Source organism: Sardina pilchardus, chromosome 2 (assembly GCF_963854185.1).
Source record: "Sardina pilchardus chromosome 2, fSarPil1.1, whole genome shotgun sequence".
NCBI lineage: Eukaryota > Metazoa > Chordata > Actinopteri > Clupeiformes > Clupeidae > Sardina > Sardina pilchardus.
In genome coordinates, this window is record NC_084995.1 from 37,691,731 (window position 1) to 37,707,028 (window position 15,298).

General features: G+C 48.5%; 1 protein-coding gene across 9 annotated transcripts in view; it reads left to right on the forward strand.

Moving 5' to 3' along the window:
- The window catches only part of mib1 (MIB E3 ubiquitin protein ligase 1), a 60,189-nt gene that overhangs the window by 18,084 nt on the left and 26,807 nt on the right, over positions 1-15,298 (forward strand). For all 9 annotated transcript variants that reach the window (XM_062529957.1, XM_062529950.1, XM_062529982.1 and 6 more), the window contains 4 exons: positions 271-404; positions 1,424-1,531; positions 3,046-3,243; positions 5,208-5,359. In XM_062529957.1, coding sequence (XP_062385941.1) covers positions 271-404; positions 1,424-1,531; positions 3,046-3,243; positions 5,208-5,359 — 592 coding nt within the window. The remainder of the gene's footprint in view (positions 1-270; positions 405-1,423; positions 1,532-3,045; positions 3,244-5,207; positions 5,360-15,298) is intronic.

Consider the following 15,298-nt stretch of genomic DNA (forward strand, 5'->3'; position numbering starts at 1 on the left):
GGACCAGGGTTTGGCTCATTTCCCAATCCTACCCAATCTCTCTCCCACTCGTCGCCTGTCACTCTCCTCCCTGCCCTGTCTGATTAAAAGGCATAAACGCATTTTAATTTATATATATATTGATTTATTATCCAGATATCTATAGATATACAGCAATATGTAGAGAGAGAGATTTTGTGCTGCTCTCGTGCCACTGTATTCCACCACCACACACTCCTGTTGGTTGAGTGGTACCCTGGCTAATGGAATGTGTCATTTTTGTGTTCCCAGAGCGTCTCTCTCAGCTGCTCAAGAAGCTCTTTGAGACCCAGGAGTCGGGTGACATCAACGAGGAGTTGGTGAAGGCAGCTGCCAACGGTGACCTAGCCAAAGTAGAGGACATTATGAAGAGACCTGACGTGGACGTGAGTGGCCTTTTGGTGATAACGGTGGAAACAGGCCCCCGCAAATTACCAGACTGTCTGCTGCATAATTGGCGAAGTAGTGATCTGTAATTGTCCCAGGCAGGACTACCAAATGATTAGCTGTAGAGGGATTTTTTTTCCCCCTTTGAACATTTCCGGCGGGTTTAGCATTGAACCCGAGGGCCCATGCAAATGTCTGGCCCCAGTTTTAAAAGTTGCAGTAGAGCTGTGCTGTCAGGGAATTGGATTCCTGTGACTAACCCAGATACACTGCAGTCGTCCCAGTCTGCTTCCTAGATAGAGTCACTCCTGCGCTCTGTCTTTTTAGTTTCTCTCCTCCCTTAATTCTCTCCTCTCGTTATCACTCTCTCTGTTTCACTCTTCCTGTGTTCTCTCTCTCCTCCTCTCTCTCACTTCCCATCCTCTCGCCCCCCCCTCTATCTCTTTCTTTCTCTCCCTCTCTCTCTCTGTCTCTACCCCTTCCCTCACTCCCCCTGCCTCCCTCCCTCTCTGTCTCTTTCTCTGTACCCTCCCTCTCCCCCTCCCTTCCTCTTTCTTTCTTCCTCTCTGTCTCTCTCTCTCTCTCTCCCCCTCCCTCCCTTCCTGTCTCCCTCTCTCCAGTGACCCTCTCCCCTGCTCCCTCTGCAGGCTCATTACAGGCTGAGGCATTAGGCATTAACTGCATGCCGTGTATGGTGCCAGCGTGCTGACGGCTGGCGCTGTGCCCCCGCTGCCTTTCACTGGAGTAATGGCTGAGTGCAGGCAGAGGGAAGGGGGCACGCAGGGTTGACTGGCCAAGCGATCCGCCCGCCAGGACACGAGACGTGTCCTGCAAATACCCGCGAGGCCCGCATCAATATTCATGCACCCCCTTACCCCACCCCCACCACCGCCAGCAAGCGCCCGCTGTTTTACCTTACCGCAGTGCTGCTCTGGGCTGTCTCTGAAGAACTGAGATACGCGCACACACACACACTTACACACACATTCTTACGCTTGTGTCTGTCTTCTTTTCCCAGGTGAATGGGCAGTGTGCGGGCCACACAGCGATGCAGGCAGCCAGTCAGAACGGCCATGTGGACGTCCTCAAGCTGCTGCTCAAATACAGCGTCGATCTGGAAGCCGAGGTGTGTGCGTGTGTGTGTGTGTGCGTGCGTGCGTGCGTGCGTGCGTGCGTGCGTGCGTGCGTGCGTGCGTGCGCGTGTGCGTGTGCGTGTGCGTGTGTGTGCTGTGTGTCACCTGTACTCTTACCTATCCTCTCTGACCCACTGTGCTGTTGTTCCTCTTCCCTCTCCAACATTATCCCTCTCTCTAACCCAGACCCGTGTCACCAGTGCAGATCGCTCTGCTCTCTCAGCGTGCCACTGACTCTATTACACACCTTCAGCCGTCAGACAAATTGAGTTTCCCCCCCCTCCGCCTCCCCGGGTCTTTTGTCCCTTCCCTCATCCCCTACCTACAGCAGCCAGCTAACATGTTTGCTCAGTCAGCACAGAGCGCGGACATTTACCTCTCTCTCTCTCTCCCGTAATGAGTAAATGAGAGCGTCAGTGGCCCTTGTCTCCCCTAGGCGTCTGATTGCAGGGCCACTTCCCTGCTCCGGACGAGGGGAGCGGAGTTAGCATGCAGCAGGGCCGGCTGCTGTTGTTTACTTTAAATGGAGGTGGGGGGGAGGTGGGGTTGGGGGGGGCGGCAGGCAAGCTGGTGAGACAGCCATTGTTATTCCTCCCACGTGAAGGCTCCTCCGCCAGCAATCAAGAGGGAATATTTATGGTCTCATGTCTATTGTTATTTCAGGAGCGTGAAGGTGCTTGATGCTGTGGAGTGTATCACAGGCATGCTTTATGCCAGACAGCGGCTACCAGCGGCTCGTTTTGTTCACGTTTCTGTTTTGGGATGTTCTGTGATATTCTTTTACCCTGTCAGTTGTTCTATATTAAATGAAAGGTTTCAGATTACAGTAATGAAAGATTTGAGACTGACGTAATAGCTTTTTTTGGGGTATAATGTTTTGTTAAAGCCATTATGTGAGCACTGTGATAGTGTTGTAGGGTAGGAGTGAGCACTTGCAGCATTTTGCAGGAGCTCTCAGCGTGTGTCCTGATAAATCATCTGTGACTCGCTGGGGACCCAGATAGCCAACACAGACAGGTCCAGACAGCATGTACACTTACAGAACAGCGCCTTGCTTCGCCTGTCGTCTGGTCTGAGAACACAGTTGCTAGGGCCCCTGTCTGCCGTCCAGGACTCCAGGCTCCTTGGTGTCACTCACGCTGGCCTAGAGAAACTTGTTTAAAAAAAAACATAAATAGGACCAAACGAAGATGTTCTCAGATATATGGGCCCAATTAATGCCACCAGCCATAAGTGGTACAGCAGGACTTGCAGGTAGTTTTTTTTTTGTCTGAAAACTGATGTCTGGCCCCAGCCGTGGCGCGACTGGCTGGGGCACCTGCACCGCACGCCTGTGACCCATGTTCGATTTCCGCCCCGTGGTTCTTTCCGGATCCCACCCCAACTCTCTCTCCCACTCACTTCCTGTCTATATCTCTACTGTCCTATCCAGTTAAAGGCATAAAAAGCCCCATACTTAAAAAAAAAAAAAACATAAAAAACAAACTGATCTCTCTTTTGTCCGCAGGACAAGGATGGGGACCGGGCCGTGCACCACGCGGCGTTTGGGGACGAGGGTTCGGTCATCGAGGTGCTTCAACGGGGCGGAGCCGACCTCAACGCCAGGAACAAGCGCAGGCAGACGCCGCTGCACATCGCGGTCAACAAGGGCCACCTGCAGGTGGTGAAGACGCTGCTGGACTTGGGCTGTCATCCCAGCCTCCAGGTGTGTACAGTGGCCACCTCACAGGTGCATTGGTCAGTGGAAGTGTGGGGCTTCTATCTGATCTCACACATTCAGTGTGTTGAATGGGGAAATTTGGAATTGGTCTTCATTGATCCCTTAAGGTCTGTATTCCAGCCAACGATGGTGCTTTGACATTCATGTTTTTGATATCCCTCTCTAGAATAATGCTCAGAATGTGTAGCTCAGTGGTAGATTGATAAGGTTGGTAATTGGGAAATCGCCAGTTGAAATCACGGAGGGATACTTGATGTAGACAAGGCACTTCATCTCCATTATCTCAGTCCACTCAGCTGTAAATTGGGTACCAGCCTCAGCTGGGGCAGTAACCTGCGATGGACTGGTTTCCCCATCCAGGTGAAGTCTACAACTCTCATTCACTTAGCATCACAGAAACCCTTTTAGCCCTGTTAGCTCCAATTGGCGAGGAAAGAATAACTCTCTGTATGCCAAATAATAGGTTACTGCACGAGACGCAACTTTTGAGATAATATGTGACATGATGTCCCCTTAGCTAGTTCTCTTAATTAAATGCCACAAGAACTAGCAGGTCATGATGACATATCACAGATTATGTTTTTGTTTCGTTTTTTATGTTGAAGTGGTGATTAGCCGCCACCAGTCACAAGAGCCATATCATTGCACTTCGAAAGAATGATTCATATGCATAGAGCATCTGCTCCGTGCTGCTTAATGATCCTCAAGTTTACTGACCTTTGAGAGACAGAGAGAGAGAGAGAGGAGAATTCATAGAGTGAAGCCTGATGTCTGTCTGATGGAGGAGAAAAATATGACATTTATATTTATGTATTCAGTGAAGGTATTTCTTTTTTTTCGCTTTGGAAATTTGTGACGTGACCTAAGGGTATGTGAAATGTGACACTTGAAATGTGTCAGGCCTGCTTGAACACACTCACTTAGCTCCTCCCTGTTTATTGCACAAACTATTATTTGCTGTTACAGCACAGTTTCTCAAGTGTCATTTGTGTCTGTCTGCTGAAAAGATATCTCTATTGTTAAAGATGGCAACACTAGTTTGAGTAAAGCTAGGCCAAGCTACAAGAACACAGAGAAATGTTTTCCACAAATAGAGAAACGTGTTAAATATGCATGGTACCAAATGAGACGCAGTTAATACCAACAATCAGTGTTGCTACAGGACTGTGGACATGTGTCCTGGACTTTCCTGGGTATTTTGTCGCTCCATTTGTAGTTATGAAAGCTTACATAATATTCCTCATTTTAAATTTAGCATAAGTCTGGATTGCGTGAATTCTTTAAGAAAAGAATAGATGTCTTTGCATAAAACAATTTAGTGTCCCAATGTGATCACATGATTCTTATCTTAGATCACACTGAAAATCAGTGACGGGCTCTCTTAAGATCTATTTTTGGTTTTTGTTTTACTCCTTATTTTGATGTAGGACTTAAATGTTCTTACAAGGTGATATTGTACCCTGCTGTGACACATTTCACTTCATTCAGCTCCGAACAACACAGAATGGCTTTTACTATGAATCAGCACCCTTATCTGGCTGCTGTCCTAGAACTGAGTAATCACTCGTGAGTTTAGCGCAGCATCGCATGGATTATGTATACATTTAGCTTTAGCGACACATTCGGATTCTGCATCATCCAAACAAGTGAGCTACCTGTTAGAGGTGTCAGAATTATTTTTATTTGTACAGGATCCACCCCTAACCCTCTGTTTTTTAAAAAAAAAAAAAACTTGTGTATGATGTGTATGTCATATCTGAAAGTAATTGTATAATTCCAACAGATTAAATTGGCCCCGCGTGACCATGTTATTATTTGCCATGTTATTATTTATATCTAGATACATACTCAGAGCAAAGATGTAATGTTTTTGACATAGTTAGTGTCAGACCGTTTGCTGGTCTGTGTGAGTGAGCTTGCGTTGTCTGACTCGGTGCTGCCCCCTACAGGACTCTGAAGGCGACACACCCCTGCACGACGCCATCAGTAAGAAGCGGGACGACATGCTGTCCGTGCTGCTGGAGGCCGGCGCTGACGTCACCATCACCAACAACAACGGCTTCAACGCCCTGCATCACGCAGCCCTGCGAGGGAACCCTAGGTACAACACACACACACACAAACACGCGAGTGCACACGCTGAGGACAGCCTGAGTGCACACGTGTACGACAGCCTGATGCGTCGTACACTTTCTCCTCCCAGCAAGTGGTTCAGTGTCAGTCAAAGTGCATCTCTGCGTTTAATGGGGCCAGGTTATGTTTGTTGTTATCTGATGTGCTTGTGGCTGTCTCGAGTCCGTCTGCCGGAGAGAGCTGCCCTTGATTTCAGCCTGGATGTGAGCGTTCAGTTCCACCTGCCTCATCGTACGTACCCTCAACCCCCCCCCCCCCCCCCAGCTGCTGCCATGTCTCTCCTGTGAGTTGGACTGATGGCCTTACCTGCAGTCGACCCGAGAAGCCACACTTATCAGTTTGATGGTCGACCGTTAGAAGAGGCCATAATTTCCAGAGGGTGATTTCACACGAGTGCCATTAGAAACCCCAGCAGTTGCCCCATGGGGTGCTTTTGTGCGAACGTGTGTCCGTCTCCCGAACGCGTCGAGTGTGGTGACACACATTCCCCCGGTACCCAGACGTGGGGAATTGGGGTCACGGTGGTTAGGGTGCGCCTGCCGTAATGGCCCGTAGCCCCCACCCATCCCGGTCCCCCCTCGCTGATAAATGGCAAGTTCTTGCCATAATCGGGAGAGCAATCAGCCTCTGCGTGACATTTCTATTATGAGCTAGTGCAGGCAGATGCATCGCAACTCGTTTGTCATATTCCTCAGTAGAGTCATTGCCAAGTAATAGTGTCGTCTTAGTGAAACAAATTCACCTTTCCCTCTGCTGTTTGAGGTGAGTGTCTACATGTTTGTGTGTGTTGTGTTGTGTTGTGTTGTGTTTGTGTACAGATGCCTCTGCCATGCAGTTAAGGCAGTCTGCAGTACAGCTGCATAAGGTGCTAAGGGGCTTGAGCATTACCCCTGAATTTTTGCAATCTCTGCCTCCCTCGCTTGTGGGCAACACGGGAATCCCTTTTTATTGACTGTGCCGATGAGAAAGCGCCGCGGTCAGTATTTATGACACACTTGTACAGCAGAGCCGTGCTTTGGTGCGCTCATCGTCCCCTTGCCATCAGAAAATCCTGCAGATATATGGCTCTCCACCCTCTCCACCATTTACTCTTATTTCTCGCTTCAGCTCCCATGCCTGCATCTTTTTTTTACTCTTTTTTTCCCCCTGGAGGTAGCCCAGTGCACCGCTCTGAGACCTGCAGCCACACCACTCCACCACTCCATCACCCCCCCCCCCCCACCCGCGCGCGCGCTGGCTGAGACTCCTTCGTCTCCGCGTGGCGACTCTGAACAGGAGCGTCCCCCCACTGCGCCCCAGAGTGGAGGGAAGCGCGAGGCTCTAATCGGAGGGAATTCTACTCAGATTAGCCAATCATCCTGCCGAATCCTCATAGATCCCCGCTAACCTGACAGTGCTGCGTAGCTCCTCTGCAGTGCCATACTCCCTCACATGGCGCTGTATTTAAAAAAAAAAAAAAAAAAAAGAGAGAGAGAGAGATATGTATTCTACAAGAGCTCCAAGCTGTGTGCACCTCTCTAGAAATGAGAACGATTTAGAGAGATTTATATTAAGTGTGATGATTTAATATGTTGTCACAGGGATGGTAATTGGTACAACTTAATTGGCAATTTACTCTTTTAACATTCTCAGGTGTATGCACCTGGCTCAAACTTAGAAAGGTGACAGAGATTTATATGCCTGTAAGATGTGATAATGTAGGCTAATATGGTTTGTTGCTGATTAATTAGCCATTTGCTCGTTAAGAAATGCACTATGCAGTGCTGATTGCTTCAGTGGCCTCAGATGGTATAGATCTGTCGAGCTAGACAGGTTTTATACTTTACTCTACCCTTTTGTTATCAGTATGAGACACACCTAATAGCCTTAGTATGCTGTAAGTGTCCATTGAGTGTGAGACTGGATTATAATTGAGGCACATTTGTATTGTTTCCAAGGGTTCCTTGTTTGAAATGCGTTTAGGGTTTGTTCACCCTCCGCTAATGATTAGGATGTGCATATATGCTCAGTCTGTTCCACTGAAAGGACTTCCAGTCGTCACATAGTCTAAATGCTGAAGCCCCTTCGTTTTATCCTCCTTGGAAATCTTTGCAAGCAAGATTTTTAATTTTTGTTAGCCCTGACAGCCTTAAAAGCAAGCAAAGTCTATGAAAAATTACTATATTCTAGTAATAGCACAGTGGTATTCCATCCAGAATTTAAATATACAGGTTCGATATATTCAAGTGGTGTTCCTTTTTTTCCACAAAAATGTGAGCATTAATTTTATTAATATATATATATATATATATATACATATACATATAAACGGATGTTTGTTCCTTTATGAAATCAACAGACTGATGGTTGTCAGACGAGTGGCCCCTGTAGTTTTTTTTCTGTGTTGGGCTCAAGAGAGTGGCTCAAAGCACTGGAAACATCAGAGAGCCGAGGTGTCCCCTGTAGTCTGTGTCATCACTCATAACCATAAACGACAGGGCAAAGGAAAATCAAAGAACCGAAGATCAATAAAAGATGGAAGCATTCCCATCTTGCCCTAGATGCGCTGTGTACATTCAAGTGGGCTCTGGTTAAGGGCATATTTGCCTTTGTTTGGGATCTGTGTCTATATGGATGTGTGTGTGTGTGTGTGTGTGTGTGTGTGTGTGTGTGTGTGTCTGTCTGTGTCTGGTCGAAGGCATTGTGGCTCTGTTTGCGACATGGCTGTGTGTGGCTCTGTGCGGCTGTGTGTGTATGTGAGGAGTGTTTACTGCAGCAGTCCTCAGGCTTTCAGGAGGCGACTGGTTACTCTCAGTGGCTCTCTGGCACAGCATGGTGAGGCAGTGCCGTTACAGCACTGTAAACAGTACGATTAATAGCCCATGACTCACAACAGTGCTGCACACAAACACTCACTCAGACACACACACACACACACACAGATACTCACTCCAACACACACTCACTCAAACAGACTGGCCCCGCGGTGGCAGGCAGACGCCACCACGCACACACACACACATTTACTAGCTTCTCACCCATTTTCTACCTTCGCCAACAAATGGGCCGACCTGTTTGTTAATTACTACGCCAAGTGGCTTCCTCCGACTGCGTGGGAGCGCAGTGTGATTCAGGAAAAGCGTGAAAAAAAGAAAAATAATTAAGGACCCCCCCCCACACACACACACACACACACTCACCCCTTTTAATGGCTCACTCTGCCAGAACCAATAGAGGCCGCCACCGCCGGCAGTCGTTACGGGGGAGCGTAATTACTCGTGGTGTGCACACGGTGTGTTTGTGGTCCTCTAGAGGAGGAGCTTTATGGGGTGCAGTGGGTCCCTGGGATGAGCAGACGGTACATCGCACAGGTACCTAAGCGTGCTCCAACTGATCAGCCCCTCGCCTGGTGCATGTATATACGCCCCGGCTGCTTGCTCCCAGTCGCTGGTGGAGTTGGCGTGACTGTGGCCCCCGAGCCTGCCAGTTGTCCTGCCCCAGATGTTTGAATGTGCTGACTAATGTAAAAAGCCACTGGCAGCGTCGCCGCCGCTGCTCCTGTTGTGTAATGCTGTCGCCCGTGGTCAGGGTTTGGTTCGTTGCCCCGGGTTGGGTAAATGGGAGCATTCTGGGTGTTTTCATCCCTTTTTCCAGGGCATGTCCCAGGTTGCCCAGGCTGCTTGTGTTTGTTTGTTGCTGCCTGAGTCAGATGCAGGTATGTTTGTTCAGCCTTCCGTGTGTGTCTGTGTGTGTGTGTGTGTGTGTGTGTGTGTGTGTGTGTGTGTGTGTGTGTGTGTCTTGCAGGGGTCAGAGCGACATGGATAAGGATGAGTGGAGTTGGGAGGGAGTGTGTGCGTGTGTTTGTGATCTAGTGCTCTAGTGCTCTGGGGTGTGTGTGCTAGGGCTGTTCCGACACAGGGAGTGTAAAAAGTGTGTCTGTGTGTTTGTGTGTGCACGCTGCTGCGACACTCAGAGAGGGCCAGCCATTGAAGGGTGTGCTGTAGTGATTTGTGTGTCCAGCCCCCCCCCCCAACCCCCCCCTCCCAGATTTGGAGGCATCTGGCTTCCATCCCCACTCCTCACCCGCTGTCGCTGAGCTGAGCTGAGCTGGGCCGGGTGAGCAGCGGCTACTCTGCCTGCATGTGTCGCAGTGAGATCATGTTCACACTCATTTTCTCTCTTGTCTCTCGCTCACTCAGTCGTCTGCCTGTGTCCTACACACACACACACACACACACTTGCTCTCACTCCCTGCACTGTGTCTGTAAAAGGCTCTCTCTGATGTCTCTTAGCTGGCTGTGTGGAACCACCTCCCCACCCCACTCCTCATTGCTCTGTGCTGCTAACACCCCCAGCATTCCCCATTCAGCTCTTGCAGTCCTGCCCTGCATTCTCCAAGAGGCATGCAAGCCCTGTCAGAGCTTATGTGTCCCCTCATAGCTCCATTGGCTAAACATAGGCTGCACAATTTTGAACAACTGCTTAGAAGGACAAATAAGTAGAGGAATGAATAACAGTATAATAAATAATAACATGGCGGCACTTTTTAAAATTACTGCTGATTTTTATTTTGTAAAAAAAAAAAAGAAGTATAAAACAGAGGATGTGTGTAATTTTGTATCACAATGGCAGCATTGGATTTTCGATTCACATAATGAAAGTGGCAACGATAAGTGCTGAAAAGGTAGATTTCATTATTTCTTCCTGTCATGCATAAAATAATTAAACTATAAAAACTCATCATATTAAGCCAATTAGAGAAAAACAGCATGGGCACACAAATGCGGTTACAACTTCAGCTCTACCCTTTAAATCAAGTGACATGGAATATATTTGACATTATGGCTAATGAAGCACCGTTGAAAATATCTAGTATATGTAGCATACACAAAATCATTGCAGTCACACAGTCAACCCTGTCACATGTGGAGATGAAGAAAGAGATGTGATTACAAAAAAGTGAACAGAAAACACAAGCTTAACATGGCTGCTCTTCTCGGTGTCATCAAAGCATAGCTACAGCTGGTTGAAGGGGACCAAATCCATTGAACAGGTGATTTGGTTCCATTTTACCAGCTTTAGCAAAGCATTGGGTAAGCACTGTTGAATGGGAGACTCGATCTGAATATGAATCTTGGTTCTGCATTATTACACTGGAAGCACTCAAGCTGACAAACCACCTCCGCCAGGGTGACAGAGAGCGAAAACTCCTTTGAAAAGTGCCTCGGTTAGTCATCACCACCCCGTAGTACTTCATTTTTTGAAAACCAGCGAGGGGTGCCCTTTCCTTGAGTGCTCTTCCACAGCTCTTTTTGTGCCACGGCCACATTATTCACTTTCACCTTATGCCCATGCGCCCCCTTTCTTCCTCCCCCTCTAAGCCAGCGTGCTACCCCCTTTCTCCGGCCGTACCCCTTCCCTTCCCTATCCAGTGGTCGTGGCCCCCCCTTCTGTAGAGAAAGAAAAATTGTACCCAGAGAAAAGGATAATAATAATCCGTCGTGGTGCACTTGAGTCAAATGTCCGGGAGTCATGTAGCAATTACAGCAGCTGATGGATGAAGGCGGGTGTGGGCACAGTGCCGCTCAGGCCACTGAGAAGGGACCGCTCTGCCTCTCGCTCTCTCCCTCTCTATGGCGCACACACACGCACACACACACACAGTCTCACTCTCACACTGCCTTTCCAGGCTACATGCAGGGCCGGCAGTGCGGTAATTCTTCTGGTTAAATTCAGCTGATGAGAAATGGAGGAAGCTAAACTGAACTCCCACGTCTCTCAGACGTGTCCCATAGCAGCTGTAAATAAGCAAATATACTGAGCGTATGCGTCCCCCGTGCTACTATTTTGTCAGTGGATATCAAACGGAAACTACTTTCCACGCCACAATTAACTTGTGTTTACTTACTTAACTTGCCCAATTTGTGTTTCTGAATTAAAAGACATAAACGAACATCAGCTGTGTATTTACAGAGGGATGCTATAGCTGGTTCCTTTCAGTAAAGTGGTCTTTTGAAATGCTATTTTCACCACAGCCCCCCTCTCCCCCTGTAAAACACACTTGCATGCTATCCGAGGATCAGGTGGTTAAAGCCACCTCTGCTCCCAAATGCATCGTCCATAACAGGGCAAAGGCAAGGACGACTGCCGAACATTTGATAATGTCAGCATCTGTTGTGTGTGTCACTCATGCAAGAGAAGAGGACAGCAGAGGGAGGGGTAAGAGCAGGCACTGCCATAACGGCAAGATTAAAACTGCCCTATGCAGAGCAGAGCGTTGGAAGACAGCAGGCGAGAAAGACCCCCCCTGACCCCCCAGGCAGCGTTCACTCACTGAGGCCATTTCACCTTGCATTGTCAAAAAGATATGTCCTTCATCCTGGCTTCTGCAGAAGCTCTTATTAGCCGGGCCTCTTAGTTGACACGGGACAGTGTCATGGTAGTGGGAGGTTAATATGTCTGTTAAAGCAAGGCATTGAAATGCCAACGGTTAATCCTAGACTCTGCCTCTCTGCTCTTCATAAATCAAATATGACCTCACTACGGAAGATATGTGGAGCACATTCAAATGTGAAAAGTAGGTTACAAATTGCAGCTCTTCTTCTTTGGTAGCAAACTAGCAAGTGTTTTTCCACTGTAATTAACTGCATTTGGTGGTGTGTGATGAAAACACCATAGCTTTTAAGTGAGAGTAATGTGCCACCTCTGGTGTGCTTCCACACAACCACCTGCCAGGAAAGTGCATACAAAAAATAACCCGAGCGTGTTTAGAGAAGATTCCAGCGTCATGCATTATGGATAGAATGCTCAGTGTTGTTGGTTGTCGGAACACACCACTAAAATACTGACAATAGAAAAGAGATGAGTGGAAAGTGTTCGTTCTGGAAAGGCCACCAGCTCGTGGGTTGGAATAGGGAGAAGGGCATGACTGCAGCTGCTGACGCCACCCCCCTACTCCCCCTATCCCGCCACCTCCCGCATTTGTGCGAGGCGGGCGACAATTAGAATCAGCTGACAGGCAGACCCCACTCTGATCCTGCATTGTCATTTGCTCCTGCTCTAATCTGGCTGCCATGCGGCCCAGCAAAGCATTTGGCAAGCCTAGCAAACCTGAACAATGGGGCCAGGAATCAGAGCTTGAGGGGTCGAGGGGTGTACTGGGGGCACCGAGAGGGGTTAAAACAGGCTACCATATGGTGCAGCACTGGGATGCCAGTTGCTATAAACTAAAAAAAAAAAAAAATAAAAAAAAAGAAATGAGGGCTTTGCACCTTTCTGGAACTGTTACCTCAGCACCTCAGCAGCTCTGTGCCACTGGTCCCACACCTTCAGTGGACCAAATACAAAAACGGGTATAGCCCAATATTCCTTCCCCCATATTTTATTCTGAGAGAGGTGGAAAGGACCTTTGGAAAAGATTATGGTATTAATTATTTGGACTGGCCGTGGCATACCACTATGCCTGCGGAAGTGAGGGCTAAGTTGCGGCTGGCTAAGATTCAAGGCCTGTAATGCAGTAGACTCACCAATAATGAAAGGAACCCCTGTTCCTATGGAGATGTCGCGGCCCAATCATTGGTCTTTTCGCGTTGAGGCAAGTGTGCATATTTTGGCAGCTAGATTAGCACGTGAAGGCTCAATCAGACCACCCCTTTTTATAACAAAAAAAAAAATTCTGTACAGAATGATCCATCAACGATCAGTATGTTTTTAGATAATAGCCATAATTAAACTAATTGTTAACTGATACTAGCAAAGTATACACGCTTAAACACAACGAGACGTCATTTAAAACTGATGTATAGCAGTAACTTCACTGTCTTACCCCTTACTGCAGTCAGCACACAGCTTGCCCCCCCAATTGTAAACGCATTCTACACCACACTCCCTTTGCAGCATCCCACATATTTCCACCACATCTACATTATGGTCAAATTAGCAATTAGCAATATTTATTCATTGATGTCCTATTTGGACGATCAGGACCTGACCAAGAATACATACTTCTTTACATTCCATAGTTATCATATGTTCATATGGGCACATAAAGAAGTATGTACACCAAGTAGGCAGCCTCTAGCACAGCTTGTGTCCTTACCTTATCCGGGGTGTCGGCGCAATTTTTTTCGAGCCATTTATGAACAGACCAAACCCCTGCATTCACTTACTGTAGACTGTCAGCACAGCCATTTTTTTTTTTTTTGTTCTTTTTCCATACAATTAGAAATGCAGCAGTATATCGAAGACTTAAAGGTGACTTTCGGCAGTAGTCCAGAGAAACAGTTAAGGGTTTTTTGAAGTGACTCTCCTTCACAGCACACTACATGTGTGTTCTGGTCGGCACTGGTATCTGTGTCCTAGTGACCCCAGCTGTCCTCGAGCGAGCCAGGGATATCCATAGGGAACAGAGAAAAGAACAGCGCCTGGGATTTCTGCAGCAAAAGAAGGTTGTCCTTGCCTCTTTTTTTTCTGGGGGAAAAATAGAGAGAGGAGGAGGTTGGGCTGAGGCTATAAGAGAAGGGGGAGACTGTTCCCCTCTGTGCAATGTCCTTGCGACTTGGCTCCTGTACTCCTTGTCGTCCATGAAAGTTGATTGTACTGTCCTGGGAATAGGTGCGTTTGAAGCCAAATGGCCTCTTCAACATTGCACACATTTTCACTACCCTCCGCTCTCACTCTCCCTTCCTCCCTCCCTCCCTCCCTCTTCCCTCCTTAACTCACTCTCTCCTACTTCATCCATCTGTCTCTCGCCATCTCTATGCAGTTGGCTCTCGTTTTAACCTCGTCCCAGGAGAGACATCAGACTGGTTGCTGATGTTTGAAAACGAGGGTGATCCAAGTAGAACAGGAAGCTATTGTGAGCAGGATTTGGGCTTTAGGCACACAGACCAGGGCAGAGGTCACATGCAAGAGCTAATGCCCACTCAGCACTTGTGGATCGGATTGCACTGGGTGTTGTGCATTTTTTACGCCCCCCCAACCCCCCCGCTTTCCACCCCTTATACTTTCCCCACCCTGGATTTTTCTCATTCAAATTCCCCATTCACTGCTGGCTCACCTGCCTGTGTTTGCTTTGTGATCAACAGCTCAAGTTGTGGCACTTGAGGTGCTAGAGATCAATAGCCGTTTGCGTGGCAGCGTGAAATGTTCAGTGGTTCTCTAATGAATCTTTACCCCAGCCCCATACATTCCACAAGTCAACACTGCCCCCCCCCCCCCCCCCCCTTTCTCCTTCAGGCATCTCTGGGCTTTTCAGTTAGATACCAGGCCACTCGGTTGGGGCTCTGGTGGAAAAAACAGAAGTGGAAGGACACTCAGACGCGCTATTCTGGGCACTAACGAATCTCCTGCCCAGGAGCTCAAGGTTGGATGAGTTAAGATATGTTGGCGAGAATGGTCTGGAACGGGGGGGGGATGAATTGCGGCGGCTGAGATGACGCGGCGGTGTTGCTAAGTTCTGGAATGCAAAGGGGCTCACTGGTGCGGGTCTGAGGTATGACGTCCTGTTTAGGAAATGTCACAGCGGCCCGAGAGGCCCAGGGCGGGTTGGAGTGAGACAGAGAGGCGGGAGGGAAAGCAAGTGTAGGGTGGGATGCGTTGGAGTTGATTCCACTTGCGCATGGACTCCTTGTGACGGGCAGCACAAGTGGAGGAGAAGGGCGGGTGGTCGCTGGGCTCGCCTAACTTGCAGCCATGGAGACGGCACTGCAGCACTCCGGCCGTGCCCCTGCCTAGTGATTAGAGAGTGCAGGGTGCAATGAGTGCAGGGTGAGAGAGAGAGAGAGGGAGTGAGAGAGAGAGAGAGAGAGCAGGAGAGCAACAGAAACTGGGTTACTACCCTGAGTGTCGTGGGTTCAGCCAGTGACACACATACCCCACATGCCCCCCCTCCCTCCTCCCTCCCACGCCCGCCCGCCTGCCATGGCGG